This window comes from Lethenteron reissneri, chromosome 17 (assembly GCF_015708825.2).
Source record: "Lethenteron reissneri isolate LAM-NWPU_2019-01 chromosome 17, ASM1570882v1, whole genome shotgun sequence".
NCBI lineage: Eukaryota > Metazoa > Chordata > Hyperoartia > Petromyzontiformes > Petromyzontidae > Lethenteron > Lethenteron reissneri.
The window spans coordinates 6,803,405-6,819,455 of NC_083795.1; the positions used below are offsets into that span (position 1 = coordinate 6,803,405).

Below are 16,051 nucleotides of genomic sequence, written 5' to 3' on the forward strand. Positions count from 1 at the left end.
TGCACCGCAGTTCGACGACGTGGAGTGGGGTAAAGTGGGGGTGACTTCTACCACTTCCAACACGTTTGACCCGTGTGGGTAGAAGAGTAGGCCAACATACCCCCCCCCCCCCACTCCCGGAGGCGTTTTCCAGAGGTACCTCGAGTTATGGGAGGCCCTTTTCTGTCGGCAGTGGCGCGAGAGAGAAGAAAACAATTAACCCGTAAAAACAAAGTTTTTCACTATAAATCCTTTATATGCGTGGCGGCTAGAGTCCTCTCGTCCTCTGGCTTGAGATGGCTGCCACCTATGGGTCAGATGAATGCCTGCCACCATTAAGCAATTGGTAATTAAATATAAAAAAAAATTCCTAAAAAGTGTAACATTTTGGATTTTTTTTTTTACGAAAATACATTGTCACGCACAACGAGTCTGTGTGCAAAATGTCAGCTCGATTGGATCACGGGAAGTGGGTTAAAAACGACCGAAAGATTTACACGGTCGTAAGCAAGCAAGCAAGTGAACTTAATATAAAGGATTTAAAAACATTGCAGGTCCTGCGCCTTTGCCGTCTGCTCGTTACCGGCAGCGGGTGTTAGTCCGCTTTTTATCGGCTTCAACGTCGCACTCCGCGGGAGGCCAATTACTTACATAGTGTATAGGTTCACTTTTCACGCAGGATATTACACTTGTAAGTGTTCGGCACGACACTTGAAGCAATTCTGAATCGTACGCTGATTCTGGCCTGTATGAGCGAAACTAATAAACTTACATGCCGTAAGTTTGGGAGTCCACAATTGTAATTGTATATGTTGTATATATAAGCATAGTCATGGATATGTGTACGCCAAATGTCAGTTCTCTAGTTCTCTACTAGGACATCATGAGAATGTAAATCAACCGCTCGGTAACGATGTTCTACGTGAAAGATATGTGCAGTTATCGCGGTGCATATGCCTATTATGGTTGTTTTAATGTTTTCCCCACATATACGCGAGGTTTCTCCAGGTACGCCAATCACTTTCCTAACCCTCAAAGTATATATTTTTTAACGTGTTCTGCATTCATTACAGGCAAGACCCTCCCGATTAGAAGCCTTGAGACTGAGTTTAAATATATTATTCTACAATCAGTTATTTCCTGACTGTTATAACGAACATCACATCCATTTAAAACCAAGTACATGCATTGTTTTTTTTCACTGCGAGGAAGAAGAAAGACACTCAACACTTCGGCCGAGTGGCCTCATTGAGTAAATATTGATGACAACAGCAATATAGAGTCCTGAAAAATACAGGTTTTCCACGTTGCGGCGACAAATCACACAACTAATACTACACCCAACGTGAACTAAACTTCTTAATAACAACGCGTTGACTAGAGGGGTAGACATATGATTGAGATTTATTGTGTCCGATGTAACATATTTATCAGTGGGGGGCGGGGGGGGGCAATGTTCTTTATTTCGGGGGGAGGGGGGCAGTGGGCCTTAGCAAAAGAAAAAACGCTGCCATAAAACCGGCAACGTGATTCATGCGAACGCCGACTGAGACCGCCCCGGCGTTCGAAGGGCTCACGTGGGCCAGCACACTCTGCTGTGCACATGCTGCGTTCCCGTGTGAGAACGTGACATGATGTGGACATGGCACGTTCACGAAGGACACTCAAGCAAAGATGGACTTTGTGGCGTGCCAAAGTGACTCCCGACTGCTCAGCGTTATTCCGGTCTGTCCCGGCTGGATATTTGAACGAAACTAAACTTTTATTTTACCGGGTAAGGCCCCACTGAACTATATTAGCTCTTTTTCAGAAGCGAACTGGCCACAAATGATAGCTCAACGAAGTGGCTTATCGCGTGGAAATGTAAAGCGGTCAAATTATTCAAAACGCGTGTTCATTCTAAACGTGGAGGGGGAAAAAAACCAGAGGACCCGGAGAAAAATGCACGTGGCCACGGGGAAGAACACGCAGAACGAACTCCAAATATACAACAGGCGTCAGGGTCGCGATCGAACGACATTTACAGTTGGAGTACGACGTTTCGCTGCTGATTACAACCAGCTTAATCGGGCGATAGCCTCTCCCACGTGTACGTGTGCGGATATAACTGTGCCGTCCCGCGTGATTTAGAACGGGCTAGCTCTCCTCTAGTGAGCTCCCTCCAGTGGAGACCCTTCCGCCCAGCAGCCGCGCGAGCAAGCAAGTGCAGAGCCTGCACCTTTACTTTACACCGCTGTAGGTACAGGGGGGGGGCTTCTAGGTCGTTCGGGATCGCGCACGCGTCTTAGAGGCAGTTGTCACATCCACGAATCGCCCACTCGCTCCGTCCTTGTTGTCATGGACTTAAAAAAAAAATGAAACGCGTTTTTATTTATACAAGCTCGCAGTCCTTGTGTCTGCGGGATATTTATGGGACGCTGGGTGGGTGTGTGTGTGTGGGGGGGGGGCTATGGAGGAGGCTCGTGAAGGACGCTCCTGGTCAGTTGGAGGCAGTCACCCTCCAACACCAACGGAGGGCACAGGAGCGACGCCCACAACAACAAGCGGAGCGCCGGGCGACTAAAACGCAGCAAGTTGGCACAGTAGGGGGCACAGCTGGTGCATCTGCCAATCATCCCAGTCAATCAACCCATGGCACATGGGTCTGTCCCGTGACCTGTCAGCAAGGATGCGAAACTTCACGTAGCCTCAAAGTGCACCTGGCCTGGCACAGGCGCCCTGGTGACGTCACCGTCACTTAGTGGCGAATGGCGGGTATTGTATTGTATGGGAAGAAGTGGTGCAGTGGTTAGCGCGGTGCGTTACGAACCGATTCTGGGCATCCCCTCGGTCGACTCAGCTTCAAATGAGTACCGGGTGCGGTGTGTAAACATCGCCACTCGGGAGACAAAGGCGGTCGGTCGTGGTACTGGCCACCCACCCCCTCGTGTACCGTTCCGGTCTTCATTGGTGCTCGCTAACAACACTTGCCCCAACAGCCTATTAAAGGCTATACGGGGGATCTTTGTCTGTGCGTGTGCGAGCGCCGTAATAGAATGACCGTGCGATGATGATATCAAGTCGCCCGCATGCCCCGCGAGTCTCATAAAGAATGATGACCTCTTCACTCTATGGGGCCTCCGTTTCCACTTACACGACTCTGTTTATTAAGGCGTCGTTGCACGCGTACTCATCGTTCGGTTTTGGCAGGTCAAACTCAAATTGCGGATGATATACTACACTCGTTAATGATTCTTTTTTTACGGGCACAATTCAATAGTTACTCAAATCAGTTCCACGTATTCCCGGCAGCGAGCGAATTGGTTGGCGCCCAAGTGTTAATCTCGTCTTGCGGGCCAATCTGCGTCTCACCTGGTGCTTACCCAGGGGCATCGCGGTGGCAACATCGGCTATTAGATATGTTTCGATTTGAGCCCACACTGTTATTGACGAATGGGTTAGTTTTTTTGTGCGTAGTTACACGTCCGTCAACATACATATACATCGTTACGCTCCGCACGCGCCCGATGATTGCTAAACACGTCCTACGTGCGTGACGTAGAAAGCGCAGATTCAAATGAAGATGTAAATGGTGTGCGCGTGTGTGCATAGGTGTAAGTGTGCTCGCTAACAGCACTTGGCCCAACAGTATGTTAAGGTTATAGGGGGGATCTTTGTCTTTTCTACGCGTGCGTTCCACGTGACGCGGCCGTCACCAATTCAGTGTTGTACCACGTGATGTTTGGCTTCTGTTTGGAGGGATAGAGGGGTGCGGTACGGACTGGAGAGGAGATGGACTGATGCGGTACAGGAGGATGTGGAGCTGATTGGAATTCATCTTGATTTGAAGCTTTCGTGACTGCAGCAATCTATACTCGTTGGCTCTTTCGGTAAAGTCACGTAGGTAAAAAAATTAATACTATTTTTATTTGGTTTAATTTTTCTACCTATGTGACTTTACTGATTGGAATTTCAGATGACCGGCACCAACGATATCAAGATCGGTCTCTGTGGAGGACATTCGCGATGGACGCTACTGGGCAGTTGGAGGAAAATAAGCGGACACTCACAACAACGAGTGGATCGCCGGGTGTCTAAAATTGGTCGAGCTGGCACAGCGTCTGCAAGTCATCCCATTCAACAAACCCACAACATCTGCATTTGTCCCGTGACCTCCAGCTAGCGAGCCATTTCGACACTTCACGTGACCTCAAGGTGCACCTAGTCTGGCACAAGCGCCGTGGTGACGTCACCGCCACTTCGCGGAGAACAGAGGCGACTATTGTTGTTGTTGTTCCACGTGACGTGAATTGCAGGGTCCCCTTTGGGACGCGTGGCAACTCAACCAGGCTGCGTTCGTGCAACGCGTGCATATTGTGCCACGTGGAGGAGGAGGTGGCAGAGCCTTTGCCATTGCAGCACCAACGTTTTGGTACAACCGTGTTTCCTCCATTAAAATCATAAATCTTCTGCTTCAAAATATGTTTCGTGAAGCAGAACGTTCGTGCTGGATACAGCCACATTTCCATATGTGATTTGTAAATTTAATTCGGAACAATATATTGAGATAATAGGTTTTTCCCCTTTTATCTGGCAACAAAACAGGTGTTAAGTAAAATTTCGATTTAAAGCTTTCGTGACTGCAGGGATTCATCTTCTTGGTTCTTTCGGTAAAGTCACGTAGAATGGAAATAATAAAATAATAAAAATAAAACATAATAAAATAATAGAAGAGGTGTTAAGTTGTTAAAACACCAAACTGAAACCTTTTACAAGGAATCGTGTCTGCATTTACCACAATATTTATAGTCAAAGTGCAAACAATATTTTTCGATTTAAAGCTTTCGTGACTGCAGGGATTCATCTTCTTGGTTCTTTCGGTAAAGTCCCTTCTACGTGACTTTACCGAAAGAACCAAGAAGATGCAAACAATATATTGAGTTACATTTTTTTTATTGAGGGACTGTGTGTTGTCATGGTGTGGTCGGGGACTGTTTTACTGTTGTTTTACTGCCCTTCCAAAGATTGGGAATTGATTATGCAATTTAAAAGCATATGCTTAATTTATTAATTTAAGGGGTGCCACGGTAGCGAGATGTTATCTATCTCGCCTGGTATGCAGGAGGTCGAGGGTTCGACCCTGACACCCGCATATTTTGAGTTTGTGTGTTCTGCCCGTGATCGCGTGGATTTTTTTTTCTCCGTGTCCTCCGGTTTTTCCCCTCCACATTTCGAAAGATGCATTGAGATTATTTAGATATTTTAGGTGCTATAAATGTCCAAATGATGGCCCACTTTGTTGAGCTATCATTTGAGTGCCAGGTCGCCTCTGAAAAATAAATTAATACCTCATTGGGCTTTGCCTGGTAGGATGGGGATGAATTTTGATTTAAAGCTTTCGTGACTGCAGGGATTCATATACTTGGTTCTTTCGGTAAAGTCACGTAGAAGGGAGATACTAAAATAATATAAACATAAAACAATAAAAATTATCACGACGTTTCGACTGCAACACAAGCAATCATCATCATTTCACACCTGATGATGATTGCTTGTGTTGCAGTGGAAACGTCGTGAGAATTTTTATTGTTTTATATTTATATTGTTTTATTATCTTCCTTCTACGTGACTTTACCGAAAGAACCAAGAATAGGATGGGGATGGTTGAGTGTTTTATTTGTGTGTGTTTTAGCGATTTGTTTACCCATTCTTGTACTTTGCACTACTGCCGTGTTTTTGTACTGTCTGTTGTCGTAACGTTCTTACCCTCCCCTACTGGACATCTGTGAAAAAACGCTTTATAGCTCATCGGATTCCTCCAGTATCAATAAATGTTCTGATTGAGTGAGATTATGTTCTGTTCCACAGTTTTCCCGACTCCAGCATGTGTGCGCGAATGTATAACCGTAGTCCCCAGATGATATGCATAATACGAACATGTATATATAGGCGACGTTTCGGGGAACGACCCTTCTTCACATACTCTACTTGTTCGGGCCTCTGTGCGTGCTGTGAAGAAGGGTCATTCCCCAAAACGTCGCCTATTATACATTGTTTTCGTTTGAAGGCAGTTTTTTTTTTCCAATGTAAGGTTTTTGCTGTTGCATGCTTGCGCACCGCTCCCAACTCAGTATCACCAAATACATCGTTTAATTCCGGATTATAAGACGCTCCTGAAAGTAAGACGCACCCCATACGTCTGCCTGGTGTCAAAGTTATACAAAACTGGTAACACACACGCCTAACGGAGGGGGGGGGGGGGGTGGAGAAGTGCGTCTTATAATCCAGATAATATGGTAACTTGCCAGAGCGGTGGGGGGGGTGGTGGTGGTTTTTTTTGGCCTCAGACACGAGGGAGGAGTGCCACCACGTGGTCTCTCACGCGCATTGCCAAGTTCACTGGACACGTACGGCACGCGTGTGCCGATCGACTGCTGGATGAGTGGCTCCCCCCCCCCCCCCAGACCGTGTGTCGGTGATCATGGTGGTTGTTTTGACCAAACTTCACTCGCCACTGATGTGAGTCGTGGCCGGGAATCGAACTCGACGTGCCTGGGTTGGTAGTGCAGTACGCAAAGCACTGCAGCACCGCACCACCTCCACGTACAAAATGCTGCATCATAAATAATAATAAAAAATACACCCCCTCGATTCTTACACAACAAAGTGCAATTTAATGTGCGTGTCTTGAATTCAGGAGTGGACTTTACTCAGTGAATCAATGCATCATTATGCTAAAAATAATTTTCGATTTAAAGCTTTCGTGACTGCAGGGATTCATCTTCTTGGTTCTTTCGGTAAAGTCACGTAGAAGGGAAGTAATAAAATAATAAAAATAAAACATAATAAAATAATTCTCACGACGTTTCGGCTACAACGCAAGCAGCCGTCTTCAGGTGCACTAACAAGACGGCTGCTTGCGTTGTAGCCGAAACGTCGTGAGAATTATTTTATTATGTTTTATTTTTATTATTTTATTACTTCCCTTCTACGTGACTTTACTAAAAATAATTGCAGCATAAGCGCCTGATTTCATTGATATGAATTGTCATTGTAGTCAGGTTGGTTTGAGGACCGCCCGACTCAGTTCTCAATGTTTGTGCACGGGTCACCGTCTTCTTTCGCACGGCGGGAAGTTGCTCAGTCACGTGCTTCACGTGTTCATGCGGAGGTTGTTCGGTGAGCCAATTGGGAGCGGTCTTCAGGGGTAGCCTCCCTGGTGAATGAATCTCTGAAACGCTGCTGGTGAACGATGGGAGTGCGCAGTGGCGTTCCCACGTGATCTCGTGGAGGTCACCGTGAATGGAACAGTGTTTCCATCTAAAGTTTGTTCAGAACGGTCAGAGAGTCTGAGACTTATCCTGAAAGCAAACACGCGCAAAAATGAGATTTGCAATTTTAGTCAATGTGACCTTGACCGTGACCCTGGTCAAATGAGCATCGGTTGCGCGTGGCACAAATATTTGACCAATAAAGTAAATACGCATGCACACAAACAGCACTGTTATCAATCCACCATTGAATGAAGGCCTCCCCATGCCATGCAGGTCCTGCCGGTGAGCAGACCTCTCCATGCTGGTTAGCGTGGGTTGGAAAATATGGGGAACCACAGACGCGGGGGGTCATAGAAAGTACAATCCAACGATGGTTATTGCCGCACTGTCCACAACGTCGCACTGCCCACAGCAGCAGACAACACTTGCTTTATGCATCCAGTTCAGCGTTTCATGGGTGATAAGTGTCAATACATAATGAAATAAATAACTGTTAGTACACCACCAAAACATGTTTGATGTTCAGATTTGAAGTTTTCGTGACTGCAGGGATTCATCCTCTTTGGTTAACAGACTGCGAGACAAGAAGGCTCAACTGATCGAGTCGCTAACCTTTCTCAAGAGATGCCGCGATAACAAGGTAATACCAATCGCATTCACACTCACATCTGCTGCTGTTACTTCTCCTAACGCTAAACGGATCTTGTTGGACCAGATGACGCCAAAAGGCGCACAACTCAAGTACAATGCACCATCAGAGTATGAGAGCTCGGGGTAAGCATTTACACCAACACCATGTGAGACTAGGCTCTAAAGAAAGCTGTCTCGGGTGTGGACCAATCAATTTCAAGGACAGTGCATACATTATCAGAGTTATGTTTTTTGTTTGCATTCTGACTGCAGGTATTGTGGTCAATGCAAACATGACTCCTTGTAAAAAAGGTGTCAGTTTTGTTGCCAGATTAAAGGGTAAAAAACCCATTATCAAACCGTGATAAAATTGGGGCAAATGACCAAATATATTTAAAAGATTTTGATGAAGGAAAATAGTGTTTACATCTGGAGCAGGTAATTTATATATTGCCAGTGGAGATACAACAACGATTGGGCCAGTTTCAGGAATGAATTATTATATACACGTAGAAAATATATGGGGCATTAATGTCAGGCAAAGCGTTGTTAGATTATGAATACTCAAAATGTTATTGAATAAATAATGCGGTATTAAGTTTGATTTATGCCAGCATCTGATTATCACATTAGGAGTAAAATTACATGGTTACTTGTTTGGCCGCACTCGCATCGTTACTCACTCGTTCATTGCTGAAATTGCGAAGTTAACCCTTTGATATTTTGATCAACACTTGCCTTAATCGGCACATTTAAAATGTACAGTATTTCAAAGTGTGATTGTATGGTCTCCCTAAAGTCGCGAGGATATAAAAGTGGATATAAATCTGAGGAGGGAGTGGTGGTGTCGTGGTTCGAGCCCAGTGCTATGAATCTGGCGACTTGAGTTTGATTCATGGCCACGACCAACATCAGTGGCTAGTGATATCTAAAGCGGTCCTGGGCCTCTTATTTCACCAACCCACAGTGACCAGCTTGGTGAAGTATGGCCAAACAACCCCCCCATGCATACAAAATGGAAAGGCTTTCATCCAGCAGTCGATTAACAAAGGGCTGAGGTTTACATACTAAATGTATATAATTGGATTTCGACCTGTGGTGAAAGTGTAAACGTTCAATCACAGTGGGTCTCAGAACAAAGAAAGCACAACTCCAAATTATGCATAAGACATGTAAGGAAAATGACATACGTTATGTGTACAATTATGGGTGACGTATACACATTCTATCTGGATCACAAGAAAACATCGATGACGAAATCACTTCATCAGCTTCCAAATCTAAGCAGGCTAAAGCCTCAATTAGGATTCATATGGATGATACTGGTAGGAACCACCTGGTTCCACCAGCCCACAGTTGGATTATTGTGTCTGTCCGTCCGTCGTGAATCCAAAAATGGGAGGGGTCGGGCTGGGTGAAGAGGGGAGGGTGGGGAGGGGCTGGGTGGGGATGGTGGGGCTGAGTGGGGGGTGGGTTGGAGGGGTGGGCTGGGTGGGGAGGGGCTTGTCACCCCGTGGTGCCCTTTTAAAACTCAACGTTTAACCTACTCACGCCGGCTTGTGCCCGCCGTTGACCCTGGCCATTGACCGAGCAACCCAACGTTCCTACCAGCTCCCTCCGCAGGAATGTGTTTTCCATGCATAACATCATAACATTGTGTTTATAGGCTGCGGGAATACGTTGTAGGCAGCAGGGTAAAATCCATTGTTGTAGTATACCTCCATGCTCCCTTGACTATGCTCCCTGCTCATCAATGACCAGCACGGTGAAGTACTGTGGGCCGTACGGCGTGAGCAGGCCCTCATCCAGCAGTGGATTGACAAACGGGCTCGACACGCACATCGAGAGATAATTGTGATGATACTTCTAGTCCGTCAATATATTATTTACAGGATTTTATCTGTAAAACATTTTTGTGACTTGGTAGTTTGGACTGTTTTATCTTAACGAGTCAACAGAGTGTGACGTTAAATTATTAACGCAACACATTCTGTTTACCGTGGGCTAGACGGCATTTAAGTGTCAGTGATTTATCGCATTGCCACTCTCTGCCAAAAGTTGTACTGTACTTGTTGTTGTGAAACGATTTAAAAACGCTAACACACGGGACTTTTATAAGTAAACAAAAGATGCTGAAACCAGAAAGAACTTTGCAACTGATTGCCAGCGAGCTGGGTCATACTTGGTAAAACAAACGAGTATGGGCAGTTTTCTGATAGCTATGCGTTCTTGATTTGAAGCTTTCGTGACTGCAAGGATTCATATACTGTTAGGTTTTTTTCGGTAAAGTGACTATACCGAAAACAACCTGAGACTATGTGTTCTTGTTTTTTTTTACCAACACTTATGTAAACACGTTTGTAATTATCAGCCATGATCTATCCGCTGCTTCATGAAAGCATCACCAAGCCGTAGCCCATCTCGTACGGTCTCAAGATGCAACGATCCAGCTACTCGTTCCATGCACTCTCGGTTGAATTCACGGATTTGGCTGTCATTCCGTCCTTAGTCTCTACCCCTGGCCATCATCCCTTTTGAGTAAAATGTATGCCCAGCTTTCTGTGAGTGACCACACGCCTTACGTCGCAAGACTATTCTGACAGGAAGATGGCTTTGGGAGGGGCTTTGATTTTTTTAAATGAGCTCTTTTTCCCATCACAAGCTTCGCATGCCTTTGTGAAAAGAGCTTTGCCACTGGATCTGTCTGAGAATACCGAAGTAACTTTTCTACGACAATGTATTTATAACCTACTGCTCGATGCTGGATGAACGCCACCCCACGTCTTTCTGTCAAAGGGGTTCCTTGGCCAAACTGCAACCACGCTGGTCCACGCTGGTAAGAGGGAAGTGCTAACACCGGTTTGTAAATAACTCGTCACTGATGTGAGCCGTGGCTTGACATCGAACTCAGGTCACCGGGTTCATCACGTAGTGCCAGAGGTCGCAAACGGGTTTTGATTCCTTACCAGTACCCGGCCGCACCAGGGTCGCAAACGGGTACCCGTATCCATACCCGGCCGTACCCGTACCCTACCGGTACCCGGCCGGGTACGGGTAGGGTACGGGTATCGGGTACCTGATTGCGACCTCTGGAATGAAGCCATGTTGCAGGCGCGGATGGGTTGATTCTAAGAACTTGAATTGTGAGAAGAGACAAGACGTTGGGAAATGAGTGACAAACGGTTACTCATCAGTGACTCACGGCCTACCCGTACCCGTACTCGGCCACACCAGGGTCGCAAACGGGTACCCGTACCCGGCCGGGAATGGGTAGCCGGGTATCGGGTAGGGTACGGGTATCGGGTACCCGGTTGTGACCTCTGCATAGTGCACAGACCACCGTGCCAACTTAGTTTGTAGACTCCAGGATATTGCATGTCAGGAATGACATCCTTCATAGATGGGATTAGATCACGGATTTTGTGTACTGTATTGAATCGGACCTGGATCTTGTGTTTGTTTAAAATTTTGGAAATCTTTTTCGTAGCACCTGCTATGTATGGTAACGTGATGGTTTTGATCGGCATCTCAGGAAGTTGTTTCTCCATGGTTGGAGAAACAGCTTTGCGAATAATGCGGTCCGAGTACCCATTCATCTTGAGAGCTTTGTGTACATGTTCCAGTTCACTGGCGAGGTGGTGTTGGTCAGAAATACAGTGGGACTTTCATCAACTGATGTTTACACGCGAATTCCTTACTCGCTAGTCTGGTCACCTTACGACAGCCTCGCACATTCTCCAATTACCATTTTAAATTATGCCATAACAGTCAAGTGTATTTAACGCGTGTTTTCCCCTCTTCTCATATTTTATGTGGAGCTATGTACGTCCCCAAACTTCACAAATCTGTACTCTCCACTGTCAACCAACCTGCACTGACCAGCACAGTGAAGTACGGTCAAATAACCTCCGCGACCCACCTAGTGTGGGGAGGCCCTCAAACATTTGACCACATCATAGTATTGTACATAACACCATCAAAAAAAAAGCGAATTAGGATCAAATATATTTAATTTTCCAGAGAAGGCCCACGAAGCTATTCGTCTATTTTTCAAGCGACCTGGCCAAAAATCATAACTCAACGAAGTGGCTTATCACGTGAAAATGTAAAACAGCCAACAACTCTAAACGCATGTTTATGAATGTGGAGGGGGAAAACTGAAGGACAGGGAGAAAACCCCACACAACTGCGGAGAGAACATGCAAACTCTAAATATACAACAGGTTTCAAGGGTCGGGATCGAACCCACGACCTCCTGCATACCAGCTGAGGTAGTTAAGATCTCGCCACCGTGGGGCCAATTAATCCGAGGTTGACCTGAGATTGGTTCGCGATGCTAGTGGTAGGTAGGGTCACGCCTTGATAGTGGATTAAGTTATGAATGAAGTTAAGGAATATGTATTATTTGGTTATTTCGGTAAAGTCACGTAGATAGAAAAAATAATAATGAAATAAAGTGAATAAAAATATCACGACGTTTCGATCGCAACACAAGCGGTCGTCATCGGGCAAAGGAGTCAGCCTCTAAAGGCAAACTGTTTATAAAGGTTTGGAGATGGGCGTAGCCCAAGTGTATCAGCAGCACCAGGAGCATGGGCGGTGCAGCAATGTCAATGCAGCAACAATGGCAATGCAGCGGCAATGCCAATGCAGCAAAGGGCCGCCAAGAAATCCCTGCACCCCGCTCCACACACCACACTGCTGACGGTGGAGGTTGATTGGCAAGAAAACACAAGTCAAGTCATGACCCAAAGTGGTTGATGACATCTTTCCAATGATTGCTGAGTCTATAACCTTCCTCTCGGTTGAAGTTGTGTCTGTGTCTGTATATATGGATGGCTTCATGAACGAATCTTTGTTGATAACCAGGAGGCTTGCAAAGTACCATCGTCTTCGAGAAATCAATTTCGTGTGAGCCAGCCGCATTAAAATAATGATCAGCCACGGCAGAAGTATTGGTCCTACTGTGTTTCAAATCTGCCTTATGTTCACGAACACGGTCCGAGACATGTCGCTTAGTTTCCCCATAGTAACTGCTGTCGCAGATACAGCTTAGTTTGTAGATGCCGGGATATTGCATGTCTGGAATCTTGTCCATCACAGATGGCATCATATCACGAATTTTATGTACTGCGTTAAATCGGACCTGGATCTTGTGTTTGTTCATGATTTTGGAAATCTTTTTGGTTACCCCTGCTTTGTATGGCAGGGTAATGGTTTTGATTGGATCCTCAGATGGCTCCTTCCTCACGGTTGGGGTGATGGCTTTGCGGATCGTGGAGTCAGAATATCCATTCGCCTTGAGAGCTTGGTGTACGTGTTTGAGTTCACTGGTTAGGTGTTCATGGTCGGAGATACATTGAACTATATGGTGTCGCGTTTTTATGAAGGAATTCTTCTGGGATGGATGGTGGTGGGAATCAGGTTTTAGGTAGGCGTCAGTATGGGTTTCTTTCCTGTAGCCAGATGGCTCATTGAGCCGTCTGGTCTCTTTTTGATCAGGACCTTTATAAACAGTTTGCCTTTAGACGCTAACTCCTTTGCCTGATGAGGACCGCTTGTGTTGCGATCGAAACGTCGTGATATTTTTATTCACTTAATTTTTTATTATAATTTTTTCTATCTACGTTACTTTACCGAAAGAACCAAAGAATATGAATTCCTGCAGTCACGAAAGTTAAAAGTAAAAATTTAAGGAATATGTTCATTTTGATATACTGTAATCACAATGATCAAACATTGGTTATTTGTCAATGTAGTTAAATGAAGCCAGCATGAGTCATATAAATAAAAAAAATATTCCTATAAATGTGGGTTATCGGGTTTTGTAAAACCGCCTGCACTTCACTGAATGGGTTCCCGCGTGGTTGAATGAATGGGTGCTCAAGATCCTCCAGCTGACAGTAGAATATTAAGGGGTGGGTCCCTCGGGGGGTCACTAAAGTCTTAAGACACATTGACAAAACCATTGTGCTTACAATTTATCTAAACACTTTGTTGCGTCTCAATTTTACTTCAGACGACTTTACTGCGCTGCAATACACGTTGAATTTATTTAATAAACAAAAAATGTTGCACCATATCTTGCATATAGAGTGTCCTATCAGTGGGCCACGTCTCTGGCGAAGGTCATCGCGACCGTCGTGACCCCCCCTCGGGGACCCCCACGACCTTCACGTGGGCGCCCACCCACACTGCGGCCCTTGCGGCCGGTGAAGCCCGCCTTCTAAAATCGTACAACTAAAGCGCAACCCGCGCTCTCCTTATTGGCCAACGTCTCGTTCACGTGACCCCCCACCCCACCACTCGGGCCCGCCCTTCGCCATTGGCCAATCGTGGCTCGAGGCGACACCCCTATGCGGTGTACGATTTGTAACGAGAGGCGGGAGGCGGTCCGAGCCTCTCTCTCTGCTCGCCATGGCGCAGCGCGTCTCTGCCGCCGCCACCGCCTCCACGTGCCGCTGACCTCCTCAGCCCTCGCCGCCGCTTCGTCGCTCCCTCCTGCTTAACCCCCTGCAACATCCCGCAACAGGGTGGGGTACCCCATGATGGCGGCGGAAACGGTGGTGGCTGCGGCCACTGTGATGACTAATGGGGGAGGCCTGCACCACGGGCCCACTCTGCTGGCTTCTTCATCGCCGCCTCCTCCTCCTCCTCCGGCGGGGGCCTCGCTGATGAGCTCTCCTCCGACGGGGGTCTCCGTGTCGGGGTCTTCTCTCGCGGGCTCCTCGCTGATGGGCTCGGCTCTGTCGGGGTCCCTCCTGTCGGGACATACTTTTCCGGGGCCCCCTCTCGCCGGCCACTCGTTGTCCGGCTCCGCTCTCACGCCGCCCTCAAAATATGTGCCCACCTCATCAGGAGCTTCTCTGCCGGGCCTCTCCAAATGTGCAGCCGCTGTGTCTGGCTCCTCGGCGGTTCCCTCCGGCTCCCACCAGCCCATCGGCCCCAAGTCCGCCGGCGTCGCCGCTGCAGCGCCGCCCTCGTCTCTGCGCGGGCCGCCTCGGCCGCCGGCTGCCGGCTTCTCGGTGCCTCGGCACGGCAAGCAGGCGAGCAACGGGTGGGTGAGCCCGTCAGGACTTGCTGCCCCTCCTCATCCTCCTGCTCATCCTCCTGCTCATCCTCCTGCTCATCCTCCTGCTGTTGCTGCCGATGCCAACGCGAACCCGGTGGGTGAACCATTTCAGCCACCGCCCAATGCAAAAACAAAAACAAATCCTGGTCGGCCAGGAAATTAATGAGAAGATGTGGTCTTTTAAGTGATTAATAGATGCATATCGTTATTCTGTGTCGGGGGGGGGGGGTGCTGGTAATTCCTGTGGTTAGTGTAATGTGCTACGAAACCTGTGATCCGAGTTCGATTTCCGACCACGGCGTTCATTCACCAACCCAGCACTCACCGGCGTGGCCAATAAGAGTTAAAGATGCTCCTGATTCACACGGAGTGGGGAGGCCCTCATCCAGCAGTGGATTGAAAAAGAGACGTTCACTTATGAACCTTCACGGCCCGTCTGTGTCAATTCGCACGTGATACTGATAGCGTATTAGGGTAATCCTAACCAGTGCAGGACTATTATTGGCTCGGCTGGCCCAAATTCGTATTGTTATAACTGATCACTGATCATCCAGAACAATTGCAGTGATTTAACAATACAATTTTGGAGTTGAGAGAACGGGCAAATGCATCTGCAACTAAAGACGTGCTCGTTCGTAGCGGTAAAAGCCCTGCTGATCGAAATGGGAATTGGCGCTGTCGCAGCTAAATCAACTTTTGTCAACATTGGACGTCATCAGCGACTTGGTCAATCATTTTCAGAATGAACAGGAATTCAATTTCCAACCTAGAACGGAGTGCAAGGCAAGCGATTCATTTCGCTCGCTGGTGGTTTTAGGAAGCCCTTTGGTGATCAAGTTTGTGTACGAGGCCGTGATGTGGACTGTTCTCAACTAGAGGAGGATAAGGGGGGGGGATGTTTGCACCAAGTATGTGGCAGACGTGGTGAGCAAGTGACACAGTGGTTCGTGGTTCAATTCCTGGTCAAGACTAACATCAGTGGCGAGTAATATCTGAACTGCTCCTCGGGTTTAACCTCCCGTTCGCCAAACCACACAAAGTGGCAGGATGAAGTATGGTCAACCAGCCCCCATTGATCAACATTGCCTGAGGAAGACTTAGTTCACCCAGCAATGGG

The 16,051-nt window shown here is 47.1% G+C and overlaps 1 protein-coding gene across 1 annotated transcript in view; it reads left to right on the top strand.

Annotated features, from left to right (window-relative positions):
- Window positions 1-14,245: 14,245 nt before the first annotated feature.
- The window catches only part of GPAM (glycerol-3-phosphate acyltransferase, mitochondrial), a 29,067-nt gene continuing 27,261 nt past the window's right edge, over window positions 14,246-16,051 (top strand). Inside the window, exon 1 of the mRNA XM_061552987.1 lies at window positions 14,246-15,028. Coding sequence (XP_061408971.1) covers window positions 14,408-15,028 — 621 coding nt within the window. The 5' untranslated portion in view covers window positions 14,246-14,407. The remainder of the gene's footprint in view (window positions 15,029-16,051) is intronic.